This window comes from Calliphora vicina, chromosome 3 (assembly GCF_958450345.1).
Source record: "Calliphora vicina chromosome 3, idCalVici1.1, whole genome shotgun sequence".
NCBI classification, from domain to species: Eukaryota; Metazoa; Arthropoda; class Insecta; order Diptera; family Calliphoridae; genus Calliphora; species Calliphora vicina.
Window position 1 is genome coordinate 25,889,985 of NC_088782.1, and position 24,463 is coordinate 25,914,447.

Sequence of the window (24,463 nt, forward strand, 5' to 3'; positions counted from 1 at the left end):
TCACTTAAAAAATACCACCAGTTTTTGCCGAACAGCAGTTAAATAAAATAAGAAGAGAAAAAATTAAACACCCACACCAAATTCACTTTAATATTTACGAATTGTGTGGCATACACACTCATACAGCTTGCTTACTTTTGACAATTCTGTATCAAAAGTATTGCCATCACTACCACCAACAACATCGTCATCACCATCATTTGCAACACCACCACCAACCAGCATTAGCATCAGCACCGTCGCCAAACTAGACGCCAACACCATCAGTTGCCACGACTACCAGCACTAGCCCCACAACATCCACTCTACCACACAAAGATTCACAACCCCCAATAGACTCCAGTGAACAAGGACAGTAGAGATATAAGAGAATAGAGAACAGCACAACATAGAAACAAAATGAAACATTACCGCCACCATAATCAACTTGCAACATCAGTATGTACATTTATAGTGGTGGCATTGGCCTCATTGTCAATGTTGCCACATTTAGCATACGGCACAACAGAAGTACAAGAGACACCATTAGCTCTGCCAGTTGGTGAACAAACACAGCCGACAACATCGTCACAGGGTGAAATCTGGGAAGAAGATGATCATGAGATTTTAATACGCAATGAACGTGGCACAAAGAATGATGGTAAGTAAAGCTCAAGTAACTAACGTTAGTACTACACTACTGTTTAGTGTTGTTGTTGTTGCACGAAGTAGCATCAACGTCAAGTTAAGTAAACGACTGAATAAATAATATCTGTAGGAGTCTGTATCTATTTGCAGCATCACCATATCAAATGTTCATTCCTAGTAAGTAGTCTTCTTATATTCCAAAAGACAGCAACAGTCAATGTCTGTGTAGGTTTTGCATTCTGTTTTTTTTTCGTGTGTATTTAAGTAGTAACTACAAAGTCTATTTGAGGATAAATGGAAATTTATATAAGTCTTGGCAAAACGTATAAAGTTTTTCTTTTCTTTTTGTTGCACAATAAAAGAATTGAATAAATATTTTATAAAGACATCAACTTAGAAATGTCAAATGGAATATAATACTTTTAACATTTTTGTTTTTTTTTTTTGTTTTTTGCACAAAAGAATATTTTATAATTGGAGAAAATAGTTAAATTTAAGTGCATTTTAATTATAAAATTTTAAGAAAAGTTGTACAATTTCATGACAGTTTGATGTATTCATTTAACACAACCATAGTATTACTCGAAGTATAATGTACAAAACATAAATTCAAATGATTTGATATTCGAATCGAAGGGCTTGTTATCGGGGAAATGCAATAAGCCACAAAATCAGAATACTTAAAAATAGAAAAACAAATTTTTACAGAAAATGTTATTTACTTTGCATATTATCAAAGAGTTCTTAACCAAAATATCTAGAGGCACTTACGAAAGCATTTATACTTCGGAAGACCATATTTTAAAGATCGTGAGCAGAGAGGCGACTCATCATCTAGAATCTCCAAACCGCTAGGGCCAGCCAATGGCAGAGAAAATGCAAAACAGTCTCCTTTCAACTTCTACATCATATGATATATTCAAAACTTTTCGAACAAGCAGTGACCAACGCTACTGAATACTCTTGAGCTCACAGACTGTTCGTTAGAAAAATCAATTAATGACAATTATATTCAGGATATACCACTCTTGCCCTCCTACATGTATAATATAATGCAATCGATATTGTGCAATCGATTTGTTTTTGGCATGAGGAAACAAAATTGCACTACGAAATATCAAAAAATCATATTCGAGGTGCCCAAATTTCAGAAAAAGTAGAAATAATTTACTTTTATTTTTAATAAAAAAAACCAGTTGATTTATTTTTTTTTTATTACATACCAAAACAAAACTTAAAAATAAAACTTGAGAAAAAGACATTATTTTTTGATATGTCGTAGTGGAAATTTTTTCCCTCATGCCAAAAGCTATCGAAAAATCGATGGCACAATATCGAAAAATTTTTGTCCATACAAATCGGTCCACCCTAATGTATAACATTGCGTTTGTGTGGAGTTGTATAGGTTATTTATCAGTGTACCAACGACAAGAATGATTACTTGGTTCATCATAATGACTTAGTATATATTAGATTGCAAGTTTTTAATGTGTCAGCATCTCATTAAGAGATACTCGGCATTAAAGGATGAAATAGGATGTAGTATAAACAATCCTGGTAGATATCAGCTCTATTTGGTTATCAGTTCAAATCAAAATATTAACCTCTTATAGGCGATATAACCTTAACCAATTCACGGTCGTCTTGATAGTAGAAAGCTCAAACTGTAACACACTCCGTTGGTCCTTAAGTCAGAAAGATACACCCTTCTTTGTTGTACATGCAACATTCCACAAACTACCAAATCATTGAGCCATCAGTGTAGACTTCTAATGGAATCTCATGGGGGATTGTCTCATTCCACTTTGCCCATTCGCAATCGAAGAGAGATATTTTAGTGAAGCAATAAATATTGTACCGATATCCACCTCCTCCCACCCATAGCAATGAGTTGAATGGCAGAGTTCAGATCAATTTCATTTTCCATGATATCAGCAGACAACCAGTCAATTGTGGCAAAAATTGATTGTATGACTTAAATATGCGCAATTTTTTGAACAAATTTAGTATGGATATGGATTTCTAGCCAAAGGAACTGCTTATTTTTTGATGCCAAGAACGAATCAAACCAATTGTGGATACTCTGTTATGAAGTGAAGCGTATCCCAGAGAGTGCGTTCTGCAACGATCAAAACAAATAGTAGTCGGAAGGGGCAAGTCTGGACTATAAAACGGGTGCGGTAAAACTTCCCATTCTAAATAGTTTTTAACAGGCCTAGCTTTGTCGTGATTCGTCAAATGCTCACATCAAACGAATCAGTTGCATTCGGTACAGGTTCTATGTGATAGTCTAGCGAGATTTCCGCAGACAATAATATTACCTTAACGCCATGGATATTTGGCTTTTGTGTCGATTCGGTTGATTGACCGGCCTGAACGTTGAAGGTAATGGGATGGCTTTTGATCACCCATATCCATGTCACTTAGCAAACGTTTTAATTGATGTTCCGCAGACTCAGCAAATGAATTAATGATACGATTTTTAAGTGCTTCGTATTTACCAGATGGGGAAATGATTATGTCTTTTACCAAAAATACGGCAACTTGTTTCAACTTGGAAGAACCAAACTTCTGGTTCATCTTTCCAAAAAGCTGGAAGCTGTGGTGTTTTTGCAGAAGACATTTCCGGAACATTTATAGGCTCTGCCGGCGGTGGAAATGGATTCGATTGTGGCACCTCTTGTGCCGTGCTTCTTGATGGAATATCTTCAAAAACAGGCATGTTGATTGTAGCAATTATTTTTATATTTGTTTTGCGGGGTCACTAATTATAAATGATGACACATTTATATTTATAAAAATTAAAATAATTTATTTAACAATGACACAAATGTAAATACTAGTTTGAAAATTTTAAATCGAATGAAAATTTATAAAATTGTTTTTACAACATTAAAAATGAAATATTGATTGAAAATGTTTTTAAAATACGTAGTATAAATTAGTAGAGTACCTACAAGTTATCGAAATGGATCCATTTCTCATCGCAAGTAATGATTCGGTGCAAAAATTTTCAGACATACAAAGTCTTTCAAGGTTTCTCAGTTTAGTGCTTTAGTGCTGCTTGCAAACGTTTTGAAATTGATGATTTTGCGAGGTGTAGTTGAGTTTGACAACAATATTCATGGAATAATGCCTCCAATTCTTGGTCTTCAAAGTTTTTGGCTGGCCTTGGCGATATTTGTCTTTCGTGTCCAAATCACAACTTCTGGACCACACAGACCATCTTTTGCGCATTGAAACTATAACCTTTGGGGTTTCAGCGGCACTTTTTTTAAAATTAAAGAAGTAAGCCAAAACTTCCCACATATGACGCACACAATTCGACAATTTCGACGAAAAAAAGCTTTGTTTACACTATAATATTCAATAACTAAGTGAAGATAAATGACATATATGTCTGTTCCCTTAAAAATGACATAAGTTATTAAAAGCAAAAACAACATTCAAAAGATACACCATCTATAGCAAATCCCACATTTTTAAGTCATACACCCAATAAAATAAATATGCAATAAATTAACAATAAACTAACAGGACGTATGATCTTATTAGTTAAGACTTGTCGCAAATGATTTAATTTTTATTAAGCTTTCTTTACGTTTTATAACACAATTTGTTGAAGTTAATATTACCGTTAACGTAACAATATCGTCATCACGAAAACAAAACGTTTTTAAACAGTTCCCTACCTTTAATATAATCAACAAAATCATAGACGTATGGTTATTACAAAAATAAATAACTCATACGCAACATATGTAAATATATATTTGTTCAGTAAGCGAAAAAGTGAAGAACATATGCTGCGAATGCGTGATAATAATTTTCATGATAACAAGTATACGTGTACTAATTTGTTTTAATAATTTTTGTATAGGGATTTTAATGATGGATTTCAATTGAACAATGAAAATATACCCCAGAAACTAATTTTAAGTTCTCTATTTAAAATAAGAGAATTCGAATTAAAGAATTCCGATTACTATTTTTATGCCCACCATCAAAAAAGATGTGGGGTACATGGATTTTTTCATTCCGTTTGTACAACATCGAAATATTCATCGCAGACCCACAAAACTATATATATATTCTAGGTCCTTATGATCTAGCCATTTCACAAATAATCTCCGTTGATTAGGTTTGTTTGGTATTAAAAATGGGCAATATCGGTCAATGAAAATGTCCCCCGGAATATTGTTTGAGCAGTTATAAATACGAGGATAGGTCCGCGACTTTTTGAATTTTCCAGTTTTTAACTGAAATGGAAACACTGCTCCTGTCACTATTTCTTGTTTCCAAATCTGAAGAAATGACTCGGCGGATAGAGATTTGACACCAACGTTGAAATCATCTCACAAATTATACCTATTTTGATGACCTCGACAAATCTTATTTTTTGGAAGGGATAAAAAGTACATAGAGCTCAATATAAACCTATATTTCATTCAAACAGTCGCGATGCTTTTGACCAATGTTGATTATGCGCGTAATTCTGATTGTGCACACTTTAGTCCTAAGTATTCTGAAAAGTATAGCGAAAATCAGGCAACATTTGTACTTAGCCCCTCAGAAACAAACATATTGAAGGTGGGTGTACAATATTCGGATATAACACTCTTGCTTGTTTTAATATCTATTTTAATATTAAATAATTATGTGGATGTAATAATTCCTTTTAAAATTTCCTATATTTTATGGACTTTTTAAAACAATATATAGTTAAATCCTACCTGGTTTTCTTTTTCATTTATGTACAAGTCTTTTGCATCAGAAACACAGAGCTGAAAAAAAAAACATAAAAAAACAAAAAGATTTATTTACTTTATTTATCTTCTTTCCATCTTCTAATTTATATTACACAAATAAAATCCCTGGCTAATCCTTCAACGAAATAAAAATCTAACTTTATCATTTTCTTGGACACTTTAAAAACACATCTATATAAAATTTGCCATTAAATGTGTTGCTTCTTAATAAATACAGACAAACATAGACATACATACATATATACAACACCATACCAACCAACCAACCAAGCACAGCCGCCGGACATGCCACTAAGCAACATACAATATAATGAATCACATATTCAAAGAGAAGATTTAAAAGAACAGAATAAAAATAAAGCTTAACTATAAAACTGCCACAATAAAAATAAAGCTAAAATAGTGACAGAAATGAAAAAAATCACAGACAACAATAAAATAAACAACAGCAGCAGCAGCAACAAAAAATGTCTAAAGCGGAAATAGGAAATGGCCAACACATAAAAATCTCTTAGCGTGCACAAAGTAGAAATAAGAGATAAATTGTATACAATAAACCTTAAAATCTAAAATTTATAGCTGCTGCAAGGCAATAAATTGAGAAATATAGTAGTTTAAACGAAAATCTAAACAATTTAAATGTAATTTAATACACAATATTTATTAACTTTAGTTTTGAAGATTATTTTGGGGGAGAAAATAAATGTGTATGTGGTTGCTTAAATTTCTATTAAGTGTGATTAAATTAAAATATTTATATTTGGTTTATTTTATATTTACAGGACTCTCATGTCGTTATGGCAAAAATCCATGGACTGAATGTGATACCAAAACTAATACTCGCTCAAGAACGTTGACCCTTAAGAAGGGTGATCCAGCCTGTGATCAAACACGAACCATTCAAAAGAAATGCAAGAAAGGTAAGTTTTTCTATGATGATATTTTGGTAGTTTTTTCGAATTCAAAATATAAAACTGCCATTGCCTAGATAAAAAAAAATATTTGTTTAGTTTTTGCATAATTCTACTTTAAGAAACAAATGAAACGGAAAATGGGAAATTCTCTGCGAATTGCTAAGTTTTCGCTATTTAATTTGCCACGTCAAAAATATAAGGTAGACATATTATCTATCATTGGATAGAGGATGTTGTCTATTTTTAAAAAAAAAATATACAGAATACTTCTCAAAACAAGTTTTAGAATCACATCTATTAATCAAAACATTTTCAGGATGTGCCTGGTATAATATCTAGCTCAGCCAAATTTAGCTTTTTACACATTATTTCTTTACATTTTATTTTCATATCCGTTTCTCTTTTGTAGGGAACACCAACTTGTCACATCCATTAAATTTTTCATTATTTATTATTTATTTTAACTATGCAGCAGTATACATTTAATTATGTTTTCTGTGCAGTTTATTATTTTTATAATTTTCCCCCATTTCTCATGCTGCATGCAGCTCTTGTGCAAAAGTCATAATTATGTAAAATGGCATTCAAGAAGATTGTTATAGGTCGTTTCCGGCATATTTTTCTGTTGCATTCATTGAGTGCAGCAGCAGTCTCATTTAGTTAGTTTTTCATTTTTATTTTAAATTATAATGTTTGTGCTTCTCGCATGTCAGGGTGGAGTGTTTTATTTTTTTTTTATAATTTTCTTGTTTTAATGGCATGCATTAATTTTGTATATGAGGACCAACAATAATAATAAATATTGCAGTTTAAAAATTCAGTACTTTTAACCCGCATTCTGTCATTTGTTTTCATATAAAATCATTAAAGAGAATTTTAAATAAAAAATTCTTTAAATTTTTATCAAAATTACTTTAAAAACTTAAGTCAGGTGGACAATAATTCCCTTTTGGAATTTTATTTATTTTCGTAATTCTTTCCTGAATTTGTGTTCTGTTGACGTGTTAAATTGCATTGCACCAAACTAAATAAAATTAAAACGTTTTTAAAATAAAATTAAAAGTATGGGAAATAATTAAGGTAGCGGAAATATATTTTTAGTATTTTAAAAGGAATAATACACGGTGCATTTAATGCGGCAATAAATACAACATATGTAATCAGTACGTGTAGTTGGGTTGCGTTAACAAACCATTGTTGACAAGTCTTCTTTATTGTTATAAAAAAAAACTAATAGGCTGTCCCAAAAACCAATGGAAAACACATATTTCAAACATATTTAGTGTAAGTTTAAATAAATTTTTTATTTAGAATAATGTAAAAATAAAAAACTGATTAAAAATAATTAAATTCAGCAACTTTTGGTCTCAGAAATCTTCTTGGCGAATTTCCTTCTATTTCTCTCGATTTTGGTTCGACAAATGTTTCATTCAAAATGTTTTAGTTTATTCTTTTTTAGCTATTTCATATTTGTTCGAAAATTTTTCTATTCGATTTTTGTTCGAAATGTTTTCTATAGAAAACTTTGTTCGAAATGTTTTCTATAGAAAACTTTGTTCGAAATGTTTTCTATAGAAAACTTTGTTCGAAATGTTTTCTATAGAAAACTTTGTTCGAAATGTTTTCTATAGAAAACTTTGTTCGAAATGTTTTCTATAGAAAACTTTGTTCGAAATGTTTTCTATAGAAAACTTTGTTCGAAATGTTTTCTATAGAAAACTTTGTTCGAAATCTTTTCTATAGAAAACTTTGTTCGAAATGTTTTCTATAGAAAACTTTGTTCGAAATGTTTTTATAGAAAACTTTGTTCGAAATGTTTTCTATAGAAAACTTTGTTCGAAATGTTTTCTATAGAAAACTTTGTTCGAAATGTTTTCTATAGAAAACTTTGTTCGAAATCTTTTCTATAGAAAACTTTGTTCGAAATGTTTTCTATAGAAAACTTTGTTCGAAATGTTTTCTATAGAAAACTTTGTTCGAAATCTTTTCTATAGAAAACTTTGTTCGAAATCTTTTCTATAGAAAACTTTGTTCGAAATCTTTTCTATAGAAAACTTTGTTCGAAATCTTTTCTATAGAAAACTTTGTTCGAAATCTTTTCTATAGAAAACTTTGTTCGAAATCTTTTCTATAGAAAACTTTGTTCGAAATCTTTTCTATAGAAAACTTTGTTCGAAATCTTTTCTATAGAAAACTTTGTTCGAAATCTTTTCTATAGAAAACTTTGTTCGAAATCTTTTCTATAGAAAACTTTGTTCGAAATCTTTTCTATAGAAAACTTTGTTCGAAATCTTTTCTATAGAAAACTTTGTTCGAAATCTTTTCTATAGAAAACTTTGTTCGAAATCTTTTCTATAGAAAACTTTGTTCGAAATCTTTTCTATAGAAAACTTTGTTCGAAATCTTTTTTATAGAAAACTTTGTTCAAAATCTTTTTTATAGAAAACTTTGTTCGAAATCTTTTTTTATAGAAAACTTTGTTCGAAATCATTTCTATAGAAAACTTTGCTCGAAATGTTTTTTATAGAAAACTTTCTTGAAATTGTGTTCTATAGAAAACTTTCTTCAAAATATTTACTATAGAAAACTTTGTTCGAGATCTATTGAAAATTTGTTTTCGAAATGTTTTTTCTATATAAACCTTTCTTAAAAGCTCGTCGAATCAAAAATCCATTTAGTGAATTTCGAAATCAAAAATTTAATGTAATGATTTTTTGGATTGAGAGATTGTCGAAATTGCCGATTTTGCCCATAAGTTATCTGACACCCTTGGCTAAGCTATCTATAAACACTTTCAGTTCTAACCCCGTAAAATTAGCTGGGGCGAATTTCGAGAGTGTACCTGTTTATCAGCTGATAGGGAATGTAGAGCAAAAAGGAATCTAGCAAACTTGAACAGCTTTGAATATGATGAGGTCTTTAATAGTTTACAGAAGGATAAATAAAAATAAATAAAACAAAGCGGAAAATTATTGAAAAAATTTAGCACTATAAATTACAAATATCGAATATATCTTGCTGCTTTCATTCTTTACTAAGCGTATGGAATTTAAAGTTATTGACGTTAAAGAAAAGCGAGAACAGGACACCGATCCGGTGATATTATAGTGATCATTAAACAATATTATAGAATACTGACATTCTATGGAAGTGGTATTGAATTAATACTGATGATATATGTTAAACTGAAAGGAGTCACCAGTTTATTCAGGTTAAATGTGTAGACATTTGTATAATGCTGGCATTTTTCTCTGGTTGCACTAAACTGAGTTTTTACAAACTAAAATTGTAGGGCTTTCCCTAATACTTATTCGAACTCCATATAAATTGCAGTTTGCAAAGAATTGTGTTTACAAAAACTGCATGTACATATGTATGACTAAAAACGTTTTAAAACGTGCTTTGATTTTAAAACATTCAAAAGTGTGTTCGAGCACTTTGTAAGGTTTTCATGAGTTCAAAAATAAAATATATTTCGTTGGAAATTATTAAATAAATAAATGTGACAAATTTAATTCTTTGGTATACATTTATATAAAATGTTAGTACATGAAATTCTAAAAGAATATGTTAAAAAATTGCACTACAAATTTTATTTTATTTATTTAAAATCTAACAAAAGCTGTCTAAATTTTAACAAAAATTAAATTGCAAAAAAAAAATAATTTCAAATCATATTTCACCACAGCATATTGTAGAAAGACCACAACTATTTAGTCAAATAAATATAAAAATACTTAAATACATATGGATTTGTATGTGCGATAACAAAATACTTTGTTTCAAAATGCATAAAATTCCACAACAAATAGATGACGGAATACCGCAAACACAATGTGGTTACACTGCGTGGAATTTAATTAAGGATGTTATTTCTTTTCGTTTGAAGTGTTAGATTCTCAAATGTGTTTGCTTGTGAAACTTTGTTCAAAATATTTTCTATAGAAAACTTTGTTCAAAATGTTTTCTGTAGAAAACTTTGTTCAAAATGTTTTTTATAGAAAACTTTGTTCAAAATATTTTCTATAGAAAACTTTGTTCAAAATGTTTTCTATAGAAAACTTTGTTCAAAATGTTTTCTAAAGAAAACTTTGTTCAAAATGTTTTCTATAGAAAACTTTGTTCAAAATGTTTTCTAAAGAAAACTTTGTTCAAAATGTTTTCTAAAGAAAACTTTGTTCAAAATGTTTTCTATAGAAAACTTTGTTCAAAATGTTTTCTATAGAAAACTTTGTTCGAAATGTTTTCTATAGAAAACTTTGTTCAAAATGTTTTCTATAGAAAACTTTGTTCAAAATGTTTTCTATAGAAAACTTTGTTCAAAATGTTTTCTATAGAAAACTTTGTTAAAAGTGTTTTCTATAGACAACTTTGTTCAAAATGTTTTCTATAGAAAACTTTGTTCAAAATGTTTTCTAAAGAAAACTTTGTTCAAAATATTTTCTATAGAAAACTTTGTTCAAAATGTTTTCTAAAGAAAACTTTGTTCAAAATGTTTTCTAAAGAAAACTTTGTTCAAAATGTTTTCTAAAGAAAACTTTGTTCAAAATGTTTTCTATAGAAAACTTTGTTCAAAATGTTTTCTATAGAAAACTTTGTTCAAAATGTTTTCTATAGAAAACTCTGTTCAAAATGTTTTCTATAGAAAACTTTGTTCAAAATGTTTTCTATAGAAAACTTTGTTCAAAATGTTTTCTATAGAAAACTTTGTTCAAAATGTTTTCTATAGAAAACTTTGTTCAAAATGTTTTCTATAGAAAACTTTGTTCAAAATGTTTTCTATAGAAAACTTTGTTCAAAATGTTTTCTATAGAAAACTTTGTTCAAAATGTTTTCTATAGAAAACTTTGTTCAAAATGTTTTCTATAGAAAACTTTGTTCAAAATGTTTTCTATAGAAAACTTTGTTCAAAATGTTTTCTATAGAAAACTTTGTTCAAAATGTTTTCTATAGAAAACTTTGTTCAAAATGTTTTCTATAGAAAACTTTGTTCAAAATGTTTTCTATAGAAAACTTTGTTCAAAATGTTTTCTATAGAAAACTTTGTTCAAAATGTTTTCTATAGAAAACTTTGTTCAAAATGTTTTCTATAGAAAACTTTGTTCAAAATGTTTTCTATAGAAAACTTTGTTCAAAATGTTTTCTATAGAAAACTTTGTTCAAAATGTTTTCTATAGAAAACTTTGTTCAAAATGTTTTCTATAGAAAACTTTGTTCAAAATGTTTTCTATAGAAAACTTTTTTCAAAATGTTTTCTATAGAAAACTTTGTTCAAAATGTTTTCTATAGAAAACTTTGTTCAAAATGTTTTCTATAGAAAACTTTGTTCAAAATGTTTTCTATAGAAAACTTTTTTCAAAATGTTTTCTATAGAAAACTTTGTTCAAAATGTTTTCTATAGAAAACTTTGTTCAAAATGTTTTCTATAGAAAACTTTGTTCAAAATGTTTTCTATAGAAAACTTTGTTCAAAATGTTTTCTATAGAAAACTTTGTTCAAAATGTTTTCTATAGAAAACTTTGTTCAAAATGTTTTCTATAGAAAACTTTGTTCAAAATGTTTTCTATAGAAAACTTTGTTCAAAATGTTTTCTATAGAAAACAATCTTGAATCTAATTATGGACAAAAATTTCAAGTTAGACTCATCATTGAATATTTATACGCTAAAATTTTCATTTTGCATTATTCAAATTTCGCACAAATACAAATGAAAACAGATTTATATAGATACATATTCATTAGGGTTTCCCGTTTGTATGCAGCAATTTTTTGGGAAGCTGAAACAAAGGAACATTTTAAAGTTTTTCTGATTTTTTTTATACTTTTCACAAAGAAAACATATGGAATTTTGAAATGAAAAATGCATTTTTGCCGTCACAAATTTTAGAATAATTTCAAAGATATTTCATGTTTTTTAATTTTTTACATAGAATTTTTTAATGTAATTCTGTTGAAACCTATCGTCTCCCAGATCTGATGTTAGCTACACGTTTCTTTTTATCCAACCCACCACAGAAGAAACATTTTGTAAAACGGTGTCGTGGAATAAATTAAACTTTTATTTTAGATGGCAACATTTACAATTTTTTTTGGGGGCAACCTAATGTACAAAGACCCTAAAAAACAACGATAAAGAATGAAACGAACTTTAAAAAAAAACTAACCAAACGATATTCAAATTGGAAAATATGTAACACAAAACTAATGGCAACATTCTAAAATTCAAATATGGGGGAACATTGTTTGCTATTTGCATAGAAAAACAAACAAGATAGAGAAAATGAGGAGAATAGAAGAACAGTTAAATTCTATGACTTTAAACAAAAATGGTGGTCGGTCAGATTACAAATAAAAACTCGCATACCGAACAAATGTAAAGGGATAAAACAAAAAATTTAAAGTTTTTTTATTTCCTTCTTCGTTTATGGGATTTTATTGGGAGCTGTTGTGGAGCTGGCTGTGGCTTATCGCGTCTGAATACATTAACATAACAATTTATACCAAAAACATTTAGTATGACTTTTTAAAAAGCAGATAGTTGACTGAGTTTTTCTCTCTTTTTTTATCTTTGCCTTTCTTCCGTATGGAATGTTACTGAATATGACATGACATGCAAGTAGGAAAATGTAATGCAAAAGAGTGAGCGAGAGCGGGGATGAGCAAAATCTGATAAAATTTATTCTCATGTGTCTGTTATGGCATTTAGTATAAATTCATGTGTTTTTTTGTTCTTCTTTTTTTTTTTTGTTTGTTTGTCTGTATATGCCTGACAGCCGTCTGGTTGGTTTGTTTTACGAACAAAAAAAATGAAACCATAAGGATAACTTTATCCTTTTCAATGTTTGCAGTCAGTCGTATTGAAATTTTGATAAGTTTTTAAAAAGCTGTTAAATGCAAATTGACTTAAACGAATTTATTTGCACAAATTCAACTGCCAAAATATTCAACTGTAAGAAAATTTTGTAAAAAATTTCCATGCTACATAATTTTAAGATGTTGTTATTATGAATGAATGTTATTAAAAATTTCAATTGATTTCAAGGTTTAAATAAAATTATAGTTTTTTGTCTCTTGATTATTTTTGTTGTTGTACAGAACTAGGAAATTGATGGATAGTAGTTATGTGGGGCATTCAATTTTTCATTAGAATTTAAATTGCATTCATCTTATCATTTACACACAAGCCAACATATACTTATTCAGTGTTTTTTCAACAGAAATATCTTAAAAGTACAATAATATACATGCTTCTACATATTAAACGCAGGATCATTGTTGAAAATTGGTTTGAAGTTTCCTCAGATTTTGGTTCATGAAATTTGTTCTGCTTAAGCAATATAGCTAGTTTTCATTAGCAAGCTGCTTAGGATAATAATTAGATTTATGTGTGAATCTCATTGTTCTCGGTTTTATATTTTGGATGTGAGAGAGTTTTACACAGACATACTAAGACTGGAAGACATGTGCATTAGTCAAGATGGTGTACATAGCACAATTGATTCAAATGGTCTGCTAATAAGTCATAATATATTATGATAGTTTAACCTTTATGTTAACGGCAACATACCTGGGTATGTTTTGCATTTTCAAAAATTTGATAATCGGATCTACTTGAAATTTTGTGATATCCTAGCCAAAACTATTTTACGCAACTGTTCCAAGTTTGGTTAGGATAGAATCATCCGTTTGGAAGATAAAGCCCATTTACAAAGATACACCCTTATGACAACAGCATACATACCTTGGTATGGCAACTTTGTAAATGGGTTTTATCTTACAAACGGATGATCCTATCATAACCAAACCAAACTTGGAACAATTGAGTAAAACTCTTTTGGCTAGGATATCACAAAAGTTCAAGTAGATCCGATTATCCAATTCAGAGCTACAGCGTCTTGAAAATGCTATAGTAAAATGCATGCAAATATAATGATATAATTGAAAAGTATATATTTTTACCCACAATACTCTACATTTTTGATAACAGCGGGTCCAAATTATTTACTATTTTCTTCATTTTTCTTTTGTTGGACTAACATCAAATGTATATGTGAAATGTGAGTGATCTATGAAATGAAGTGATCTATTTCTTTTGCAAGTTACAAATCTACATTCTAACTTTGTTTCGTTATTGTTATTTGGGCTTTTTACATTTATTAATAATGGCCCATAATCATAGTCAAACACTAAAGTCGGTTCTTTTTAAAAACAACTTTAAATTAAAAACCCGCTTTATATTATTTCCCAACTATAGTCAAAATTAAAGTATGTTTTAAACTGAACCGACTTTAACTGGGTGTCACCTCAAATGTAGAAAATGTTTTCATACAATATATAACGAAATACAGACAAGTGGCACCGCTGAACAGCTGACATAGAAAATTAAAACAAAAACCAAAAAAGGTAAACAATAAAAGTAACTGGGACAACTAAAGAAAAAAAGTTGTTTGTGGTGGAAAAATGGAAAGATAAGATTGATATCATATTTAGAATATTTTGGTACTAATTTTATTGATAACTGTTCAATAATTGCAAAATCTCTCCCAAATTCATGTAACTTAATTTTTTTTACTTTTTGCCGAACTTTTTTACATGGCGAAGAACAGCTGATGCTGTTGTTAAATGAGTTAATAACAGCTTCAGCTTGTTTTATATTTACAGTCGACTTTAACGTCAAAAATATACTTTAACTTGCCTATGGAAGACCTAAAGTCCACTTTTAAGTAAAGACGACTTTATTTCTATTAAAATATACTTTATTTCTGACTATGATTATGGGCCAATATCTTTTAGCCTTTGAGCAATCGAAATATTTTCATTTTGTTCGAGCTCCTCATCTGAGATAAAATCAATTTCGTTTGAAGAGGATTTAAATTGAGTTTTGTTAGATAACTTACAAAAAAATGTGAAGAATGTTTGCAAATAAAATATCTAAATTTGTACTGCATACTTTAGGGAGCTTTTTTATTACAGTTGACTGGACTCACAAAAAAAGAATTTTCGAGTTTTACCAGGAATTTTTGAATTTTTTTTCTTTACAAACCATCTCCTGAAAATTTCGAATCGAATACAAAAAAAAATCAGCCAAATCGCTCCTGCCGTTCTCACGTGATGACATTACATACATGGACCATTTCATTTTTATATACATATATAAAGAAGATAGATGTTGTAGCAGGAGTTGAGCTTAGCGACTATGCTGAACATCACTTTGCGATATTCGGACATGTAGAAATCAAAATGCGTAAAAAGGCACACAAAAATTACAATTTATTTATGAAAAACGGGATTAGGAAAATCCCGAAAATCCCGAAAATCCCGGGATTTAAAATTAAAAAATCCCGGGCTTCGGGGTTTAAGAAATCCCGAAAACCCCGGGATTTTCGGGAACGGGATTCCCCGTTTGGCATCTCTAATTTCAACACATTTTTGGGAATTGCGGGATTCATGATTACAAATTCAATTTTTCATTTTCAATAGAAATATATATATAACTGTAAAATTTCATTAAAAAATATTCATAAATAAAAAATTAATTTCAATTTGAAAAATTTGCAACTTTGCAAAAACTCAATAAAAAGCTTGTTTTATCATACCTATCAACAAAAAATTACTAAAATGTTAGACATTTTGTCTATTTCTAACAAAATAAAAAAAAAATACAGAAATTCCAACAAACGAATTACATATTAGCATTTTTATGCTAACGACATGCCATTCCCCATACAAAACGTGCGTAAAGCAGTTCTGCTGTTGACACAAAGTTGAAACAAATTGTTGTTGTGCTGTTAAACTCCAGCTTAAGTTAATTTCTTATAACTGATTTTACATTAACATTTTAAGTAACATAACAATATGAAAAAGACAATAACTTTTGAAATTCACTTAATATGGTACAACATTAATGCCTCACAAGACATTACATATTAAATATTTATTCAATTTTCCTTTTGCAGCATGCCGTTATGAAAAAGGCTCCTGGTCTGAATGTGCTACTGGTCAAATGACACGTTCTGATAAATTGAAGGCAACCAGCGATCCATCGTGTGAAGCAACACGTGTCATTAAGAAAAACTGCAAACCAGGCAAATCCAAGGACAAGACTGCCAAGGAACAACGTAAAAATAAAGATAAAGGTAAGCAAAGCAAAGCAAAGAAGAGCTGGTCGTAGGTAATTAAGTGAATTTCGTTAAAAGAACTTACAAATTACGAAAATGAAAAAAATATGTATATAAACTGGTAATGATAATGATGGTAGAGGTGGTCATGGTGATAGAGGTAGAGGTGGTGGTGTTTTCAGTTAATCTACACTGGCTTAAGGACAATCATTTAATTGTGTGCAAAGCAAAATAGTACAAAAAAAATACAGAAAAATTCCAAGAAAACTAAGGGTCTTTGTTCTCTTCCTGCCTCAACATCAGATTAGTTTGAATGTCGTTAGTTGCTTAAGGAAAATATTAATTTAAATTGTCTATTAAATAAGTAGATATAAATACATACCTAACAAAGTTGATAATTGTTTTTATGTTGCTGTCTTATGTAGTTCATAGCTGTAACTTTCCTTGTTGGAAGTTTTTATGTAGGGATAGATAATTCTAAAAGAAAAATTGTGAAATTTACTGGGAAACATTATAATGTTTTAAATAATTCTAATTAATTTAGATGTAATTGCTAAGAAAGCAAATTACAAAATGTTTATTTAATTTTCTTTCAAGAAATTGAAATTGACTAATAGCAAAAGATAAATAAGCAAATATGTATATTTCAATTTGGATGGGTCGAATAAATAAAATTATTCACTACAGTTCACTACAACATTTTCAATTCTATTTAAGAAGTTTATAATTGGCTGTGTTACTTAAAAATGCGGGATTCACAATGGATGGCGTATCTCTCATTTTGAAAGGTACATATCTGTTATTTATTCCCACTTAGTTATGTATACAGTTTAAACAACCAAGTTTTTTGGTTGCGAAAATGTCGAATTTTCTGCCAACAAAGCGCCATATGCGGGAAATTTTGCTTTACTGCATTAATTTGATAAAACAAACTACCGATGAAGCACACCGATTGCTCACCAAAGCTTATGGTGAATTTGTTCCATCGGTTTCAACGTGCGAGAGAGGTTTGTTCGATTCAGAAGCGGTGATTTTCACACGGAAGACAAGATCGATCAGGCCAGCCAAAAAGTTTTAAAGACCTAGAATTGGGGCACTACTCCATGAAAATTTTTATTATATTCAACAAGAGCTTGAAAAATCAAGCAGCAATTTCAAAACGTTTGACAGCATCAGGAATCATCCAAAAAGCAGGGAAATTGCGTACCATATGAATTGATGCAGAGAGACATTGAAAGACGATTTTGAATGTCTGAAATGCTGCTTGAATGGTATAATTACTTGCGATGAAAAATGAATTCATTGCAATAACCCGACATCGTATGTGAAGTCCGGCCAACCAGCTGAATCGACACTAACGCAAAATATCCATGGCGCTAAGACAATTCTCTGTATTTGGTGGGAGCAAAAGGGTCCTATCTATTATGAGCTGCTGCAATCTTACAGGAACATCACAGGGAACTTGTACCGAACACAACTGATTCGCTAGAAGTGAGCATTGGCCGAAAAACGCCCAGAATATCCGGCCAGACATGAAACCGTAATATTTCATCATGACAACGCTCGGCCACATGTTGTAATACCTGTCAAAAACTATTTAGAAACGTAGTGGTTGGAAAGTTTAGCCTGACCCGCCTTATATTCCAGAACTTGAACCGTCCAACTACTATTTGTGTCGATCGATACAGAACGCTCTATCTAGGATACGCTTCACTTTGGAACAGAGCATCCGATTTTAGCTTGATTCCTTCTTGGCCTCAAAATGAACCACCATTAATGGAAAGCTGCTGTCATTGAGTTTATTAGTCCCATAAATATCTAGCTTTTCGCCAGAACTGACTTGAAAAATGGACCGATTTTTATTAAAAAACCCCATTTTTTTACAAAACCAGGTACTTTTCTCCATCCAAGCTTTAAAACGATATCCACATTCGACAAGTTTAATTCAACATATAACGGGAATTTGTTCAAAATAGGAACAACCTAGTTTCCCTCTTTTTTTCACTAAAAGTCTCTCGTATTGCCTGCAACAAAAAAAATTCCTTTCTGGGAGATTTTGTTCTTCCTCAAAGAGAGCTCTTTAATTTAAAATGTATTGTAATGTTAGCATAAGTTTTTAGTGATTCAAATTATAAAGGAAAACTTTAATTAGTTTTTTTTTTGGCCAAGGTAAGGCATGTTTGTTTGCTTGTTTATTTATATCTTTTCTACAAACAAACAAAAAACAAAACTTTTAACAAAAGACGTCAAATGTAAAACTACAACATTGTAGATTTGTTGCTGCTGTCAACTGATTAAGTATTTCTTTCCTTATAAAGAACTATTGAGGACAAAAGAAAAACGAAACTGTCAGTACATGAGATGAAAAGTTTGAATCAGTTTTTGTTTCCTTTCCTTTTTTGGTAAATCTTCATTTGAAAAAAAAACTTTATTTAAAAAATTATCTCTAGACCTTGCCAAAAAGAAAGTATAAATAAGCACATACAAAAACCTTGATGGCGACCAAAAGTTTAAAATTCAAAAAAAGCAAAGTAATCGGCAAATTAGTCATGTTGTGTAAGAGGAAAAAAAACTATTATAAATTCCGATATGACAACAAAGGAGTAAATACAATAAATCTGATAAATTTAAAGAATAGTGGTTTGAATCAGTGTTCGGCACAAGGAGAATGTAACAAATTTATGAATATATTTGAGCGATTACTGTGAAAGTCGGATAGAAGGGTAATTTTGTTACATTTCCAACATTTGTTTTCGTTGTCAATCATTTACCATATCTCACAATTTGACAGTTTAATTTTACATATGATCGGACATAGATCATGTCTCTTAAATTTAAATTTACGCTAAAGTACATAAAATTATGTGAAAATGAGCGAATTTAGTTAATTGTGAATAAATTCGAAAAGAATCCATCGATATTTATGACCAATATCTCATTTTGTTCCTATTACATGTGGCTTTGCAATAAAGCAATAAATCTAAACAATTTCTGCAGTTTTCGATTTTTCATGATTTTTTTAAAACGAAAAATTTTGTAAAAATTAGCTAATTCACTTAATTGTGAATAAATTCGAAAACAATCAATCGATTTTTATGTTCGATATCTCATTTTGTTGCCATTGTATGTGGCTTTGCGATAAAACAATAAAACTGAACAATTTCTGCCGTTTTCGATTTTTCATGAGTTTTTTAAAACACAAAAATTAGCTATTTTCACGTAAAAAATATATTTTTTGCTTCGATTTGTTATTATAACTCCGAAACTACTGAGCCGATGAAAATTCAATATATAAACAGATTAAATCTTATGTAAATTTGAACTTTTCTAAGTTTACTTCAATAATATCGGACTAACCTCTTTTGAGTTATCATAAATTATATCAAACAAAAATGTAAAATTTTGTGAACGAATTCAAAAAGAATCAATCGATTTTAATGTTCGATGTCTCATTTTGTTGCTATTATATGCGTCTTTGCAATAAAGTAATAAACCTGAACCATTTCTGCCGTTTTAGATTTTTCATGAGTTTTTTAAAACACAAAAATTTGCTAATTTCACGTAAAAAAAATATTTTTTGCTTCAATTTGTTATTATAACTCCGAAACTAATGAGCCGAATAAAACGCAATATTTAAACAAATTAAAGGCTATGTAAATATGAACTTTTCTATGTTTACCATAATAATATCGGACTAACATCAATAACATCGGACTAACGAGTTATCATAAATTACACTATACAACACCAAAAAAAATTACCAGGTCCGACCAATAAATTTTGATAGAGGAGACAAAAAAAAAGACACGTGTATCGGCGTTTTGAAAGTTTACATCTGAATTTCATCCCTGTTTTAATGGTGGTTTTTGCACTTTTTAAAAGAAGGACAAAAAAGACCCATGCCTTGAGGATTTATAGGGTTAATATATTCTACAAAAATATTCTCCGTAACATTTTACATAACTTTGCTGAACACATTTTATACCTAAAATGTAAGGATCACATGCTTTCTTATGACGATTAACAATAAGAATGTGCCAGAGTTGGGAAATTTTAACCCGCCCTCAAAGGAAATTCAGATGTTAGCTTTCAAAACGCCGATACACGTGTCTTTTTTTTTGTCTCCTCTATCAAAATTTATTGGTCGGACCTTGCAATTTTGGAAAAAAAATTGATTTTGTTGTATAGTGTTATGTACAACACAATTTCAGAAAAAAAATCTTTCCATAGAATTACAAAATTTTACCATTTTTGTACTTAGGTAACCATGATGCATCAAATCTATATAGTGGTTGACCTGTGTTATTCTATATTATTTTTAAATTTTTAAATTACAATAATTTCTCATATTTTCCATTTTTTTTAATTGCAGGTGCCCGCAAAGGACGTGCCTAAATTTCTTATTAAGTCTTTACTACAAGACACCCAGCGACATATTTCTGTTTTAAAAAAATTCAAATTTTAAACAAAACAAAAGATCAACCATGAATAATAAATAAACCAACCTTAAAATTATAAGTTTAAACCAAAAAAAAAAATTATTGATAAAAAAACCAAACAAAAACATTTATTAAGTAAAATTAAGAAAAACCAAAAATACAACTTATACAAAAAAAGGAAAAAAAACTTATAAAATTTTAAAATAAACAAAAAATAAAAACAAAAGAAAACAATTAAATAGTTGATGTAATAATTATTACTCAAAATAAATAAATAAAGAATGAATGAAAACAAACCCCTTTTCAATAAAACAAAATAATAGTTTTTAAAATTATTTATATATAACCTAAAAAAATAAAAAAACAACAACAAATAGATACATACATATTTCTACTTATCCTTATTAAGGAAAAACTACTTAATAAATTTTCCTACTCTCACACCTACCACAAGATATTTCCCCGTCTATATCCTTTATTTCTCTGCAGACACCCGACCTATAACCTAAACAACAACCATAATTAATTAAAACCCTAGATGTTTTTGGTTTTTCTTTTTTTCTAGACAGGAGTTAAAACAAATTTAAAATAACAAAAAAAAAAAAAACAATACGATACTACTACTAATAAAACAAATAAATAAGAACAACAAAAACAACAACATGAAATATACATAAAAACTTAATTACATAAAATAAAATAAAAATAAAATAAAAAACAAAATTAAATATTATATACATTAAAAGTTGCTATAACAAGAGAATAAGAAAGAGAATTAAAGAAAATGCAGAAATATGAGAAGAACAAAATAAGAGAAAAAATTATTTATTAAACAAATTTAAATAAACATCCTTCATACTATCAGTGAAAAAATATAGTTGTACATGTTTACTGTAACCATTTCAAAATGTTTACAGGTTTTTTAACAATATTATGGTCACTGTAATTATTTATATGATTGCGTTAACCATAATATGGTAAAGTTACCATCCATATTATTATCTTAATTATATATATGATTGCTACAGTCATGTGAATTGTAACTTTAACATATTATGGTTACCGCAGGCATATAAATAATTACAGAGACCATAATATAGTTAAAAAAACTTGTAAATATGTTGAAATGGTTCCAAAAAACATGTACAACTATATTCTTTTTCTGTGTGAACGCATGAAAATGCTATAAAACTTAAATAAACAGCCCCATGCTTGAAAAAAATAATATTTCTCATTTATTTTCAATAAATAAATATCTAAAAAAAAATTTTAAAAATTCTAATAATGTAATGTTAATTTGCTATTTCATGACATGAGGCTGATTGTTTTATTTCTATACTTAAACATCTACATTTATTACATCTACATACATTCATGGTAATTAATGAATTACTCAACTTTACATACATTTACAAAACAAAAAATTTAAAAATCATCAAGATAAATCATTATAATTGACAAAGAAAAAAAATTAAGACATTATCGAAAATCATCTTAAAAAAATATTGATTTATTTAAAAATTCTCCAAGTAAATAAAATTAAATTTAAAACAACAGAAGATAAAACCAAACAAATGACAACATTTTCTTATAAATTTATATGTTTTAAGGTATTAACAAATAAAGTAAAAAACAAAAAATAACAGAAAAAAAAAACTTAAAATATGATTATTATTAGTTGTATCCTTAAACTGATCAATAAAAATTAAAAAGTTTAAAACAAAAATGTTGAACTAAAGCGTTTTCTTTCTTAAAATCATATTTTAATTTAAGCAGTAAGTAAAAAACTTGGTAAGCAATTACTGAACATCTCGCTTTTCAAGTTTTTGAGTTCGAAAAAAAAAATATTAAAAATTTATTTTTTTCAAATATTTTTTTTCGAAAGATTGAATATGTAGCTATATAAACTATTTGGGGCGCATTTTGCTAAGAACAATATGTAATAAGTTACATGGATGAGAAAAATCACATGTTTGGCCAAAATGTCAAATTTTTACCCCCTCTAACTCCGAGAGTACTTGACCGATCTTGTTGCAAAATGTCTGAATTACTATCCAATAGAACTAACCTCGGTCAGAAGGCATCGATTTTAAAAGTTAGTTTACTTGACATGAAATCCAAAATAAATATAAAAATTGAATGGTCCATGTATGTAATGGCATCACATGAGAACGGCTGGAGCGATTTGTCTGATTTTTTTTTTATTCGATTCGAAAAAATTCAAATATTCCGGGTAAAACAAAAACAAATTTTTAAAATTTTTGAAATTTTGTTGTTACTTTCAACATAAATATCACTTTGGTGACGTGATTTACAAAATTAAGGCCTGAATAATTTTAGAATTTATTTCGAAACAGAAATTTTAGCGTCTAAACATGAACATAAGCTTGGCAAAATATTAGCAGAATCGCAATTAATAATTAGAGTAAGTTCGGGTAATGTGGTATACCTATTTATACCCTACACCACCATAGTGGGGAGGGTATTATGCCTTTGTGCAGATGTTTGTAACGCCCAAAAATATTAGTCTAACACCCACCTTAAAGTATACCGATCGACTTAGAATCATTTTCTGAGTCGATTAAGCGATGTCCGTCCGTCCGTCCGTCTGGTTGGCTGGCTGTACATGTAAACCTTGTGCGCAGAATACAGGTCGCAATTTTGAAGATATCTCGATCAAATTTGGTACATATTATTTTTTCGGCTCAAGGACCAAGCCTATTGAAACTGGCTGAAATCGGTCCACTATTTCACCTAGCCCCCATACGAATGTCCTCCCGAAATTGGACTTTATCGGTCATAAATGTTTAATTTATATATGTATCTCCACAAATTCTGCTCCAAATAAGTTTTATATACACAAAATTCATGTCACCAAATTTTGTTACGATCGGTCCATAAATAGTCATAGCTCCCATATAGACCCGCTTCCGAAAATCACTTTAACGTGCATAAATCGCTTAAAAATGTTGGTAAACACACAAAATTCAACATAGTTAACTTTAATATAGACATAAATCACATGACCTAATTTCATGGTGATCGGTCCATAATTGGTCATAGCCCCCATATAACCCCACTTCCGAAAATCACTCAAAAATACAAATTATTGAAATTTTAAAAGAAAAATTTGTTTGCTCTTTTACTTAGTGTAGGGTATTATATGGTCGGGCTTGACCGACCATACTTTCTTACTTGTTTTTATTTGACTATAATCTTTAAAATCTTAATTCGATTGGAACAGTTCTCAGCTGGTGTTCTACTACAAGTGATTGGTTTACATCCATGAAAGTAAAAAAGTCTTTTAAGTTCAAGTTTTATAGAAATTTGGGAAAAAGAGAAAAAGCCTATAAACAGGCCATTGAAAAAATTGGCGGGTAATGTTGTATACCATGTTCTTTTAATATTGTATGCTAACCCACTTAACCGATGCATAGTATTTTAATTTGTAAATTAGTTGCGTTTTATTTAAAATCATCTTCAATGGATTCGGTTAAAGTTGGCGGCTGACCAAGCTTACCAGAAGCTCCTCAATACATTCTTCGCATCGTAGGAGACATTGAATGACTGATGCAAAAAAAAATGTACATTTGTTG

At 29.3% G+C, this 24,463-nt stretch overlaps 1 protein-coding gene across 1 annotated transcript; it reads left to right on the plus strand.

Moving 5' to 3' along the window:
- The first annotated feature begins 331 nt into the window (after positions 1-331).
- miple1 (midkine and pleiotrophin 1) lies at positions 332-20,985 on the plus strand. Its single transcript, XM_065503806.1, has 4 exons — positions 332-640; positions 6,179-6,316; positions 16,267-16,446; positions 20,801-20,985. Exons 1-4 carry the CDS (start codon positions 400-402, stop codon positions 20,821-20,823), a joined length of 582 nt encoding a protein of 193 aa, XP_065359878.1. The 5' UTR covers positions 332-399; the 3' UTR covers positions 20,824-20,985.
- Positions 20,986-24,463: the final 3,478 nt, after the last annotated feature.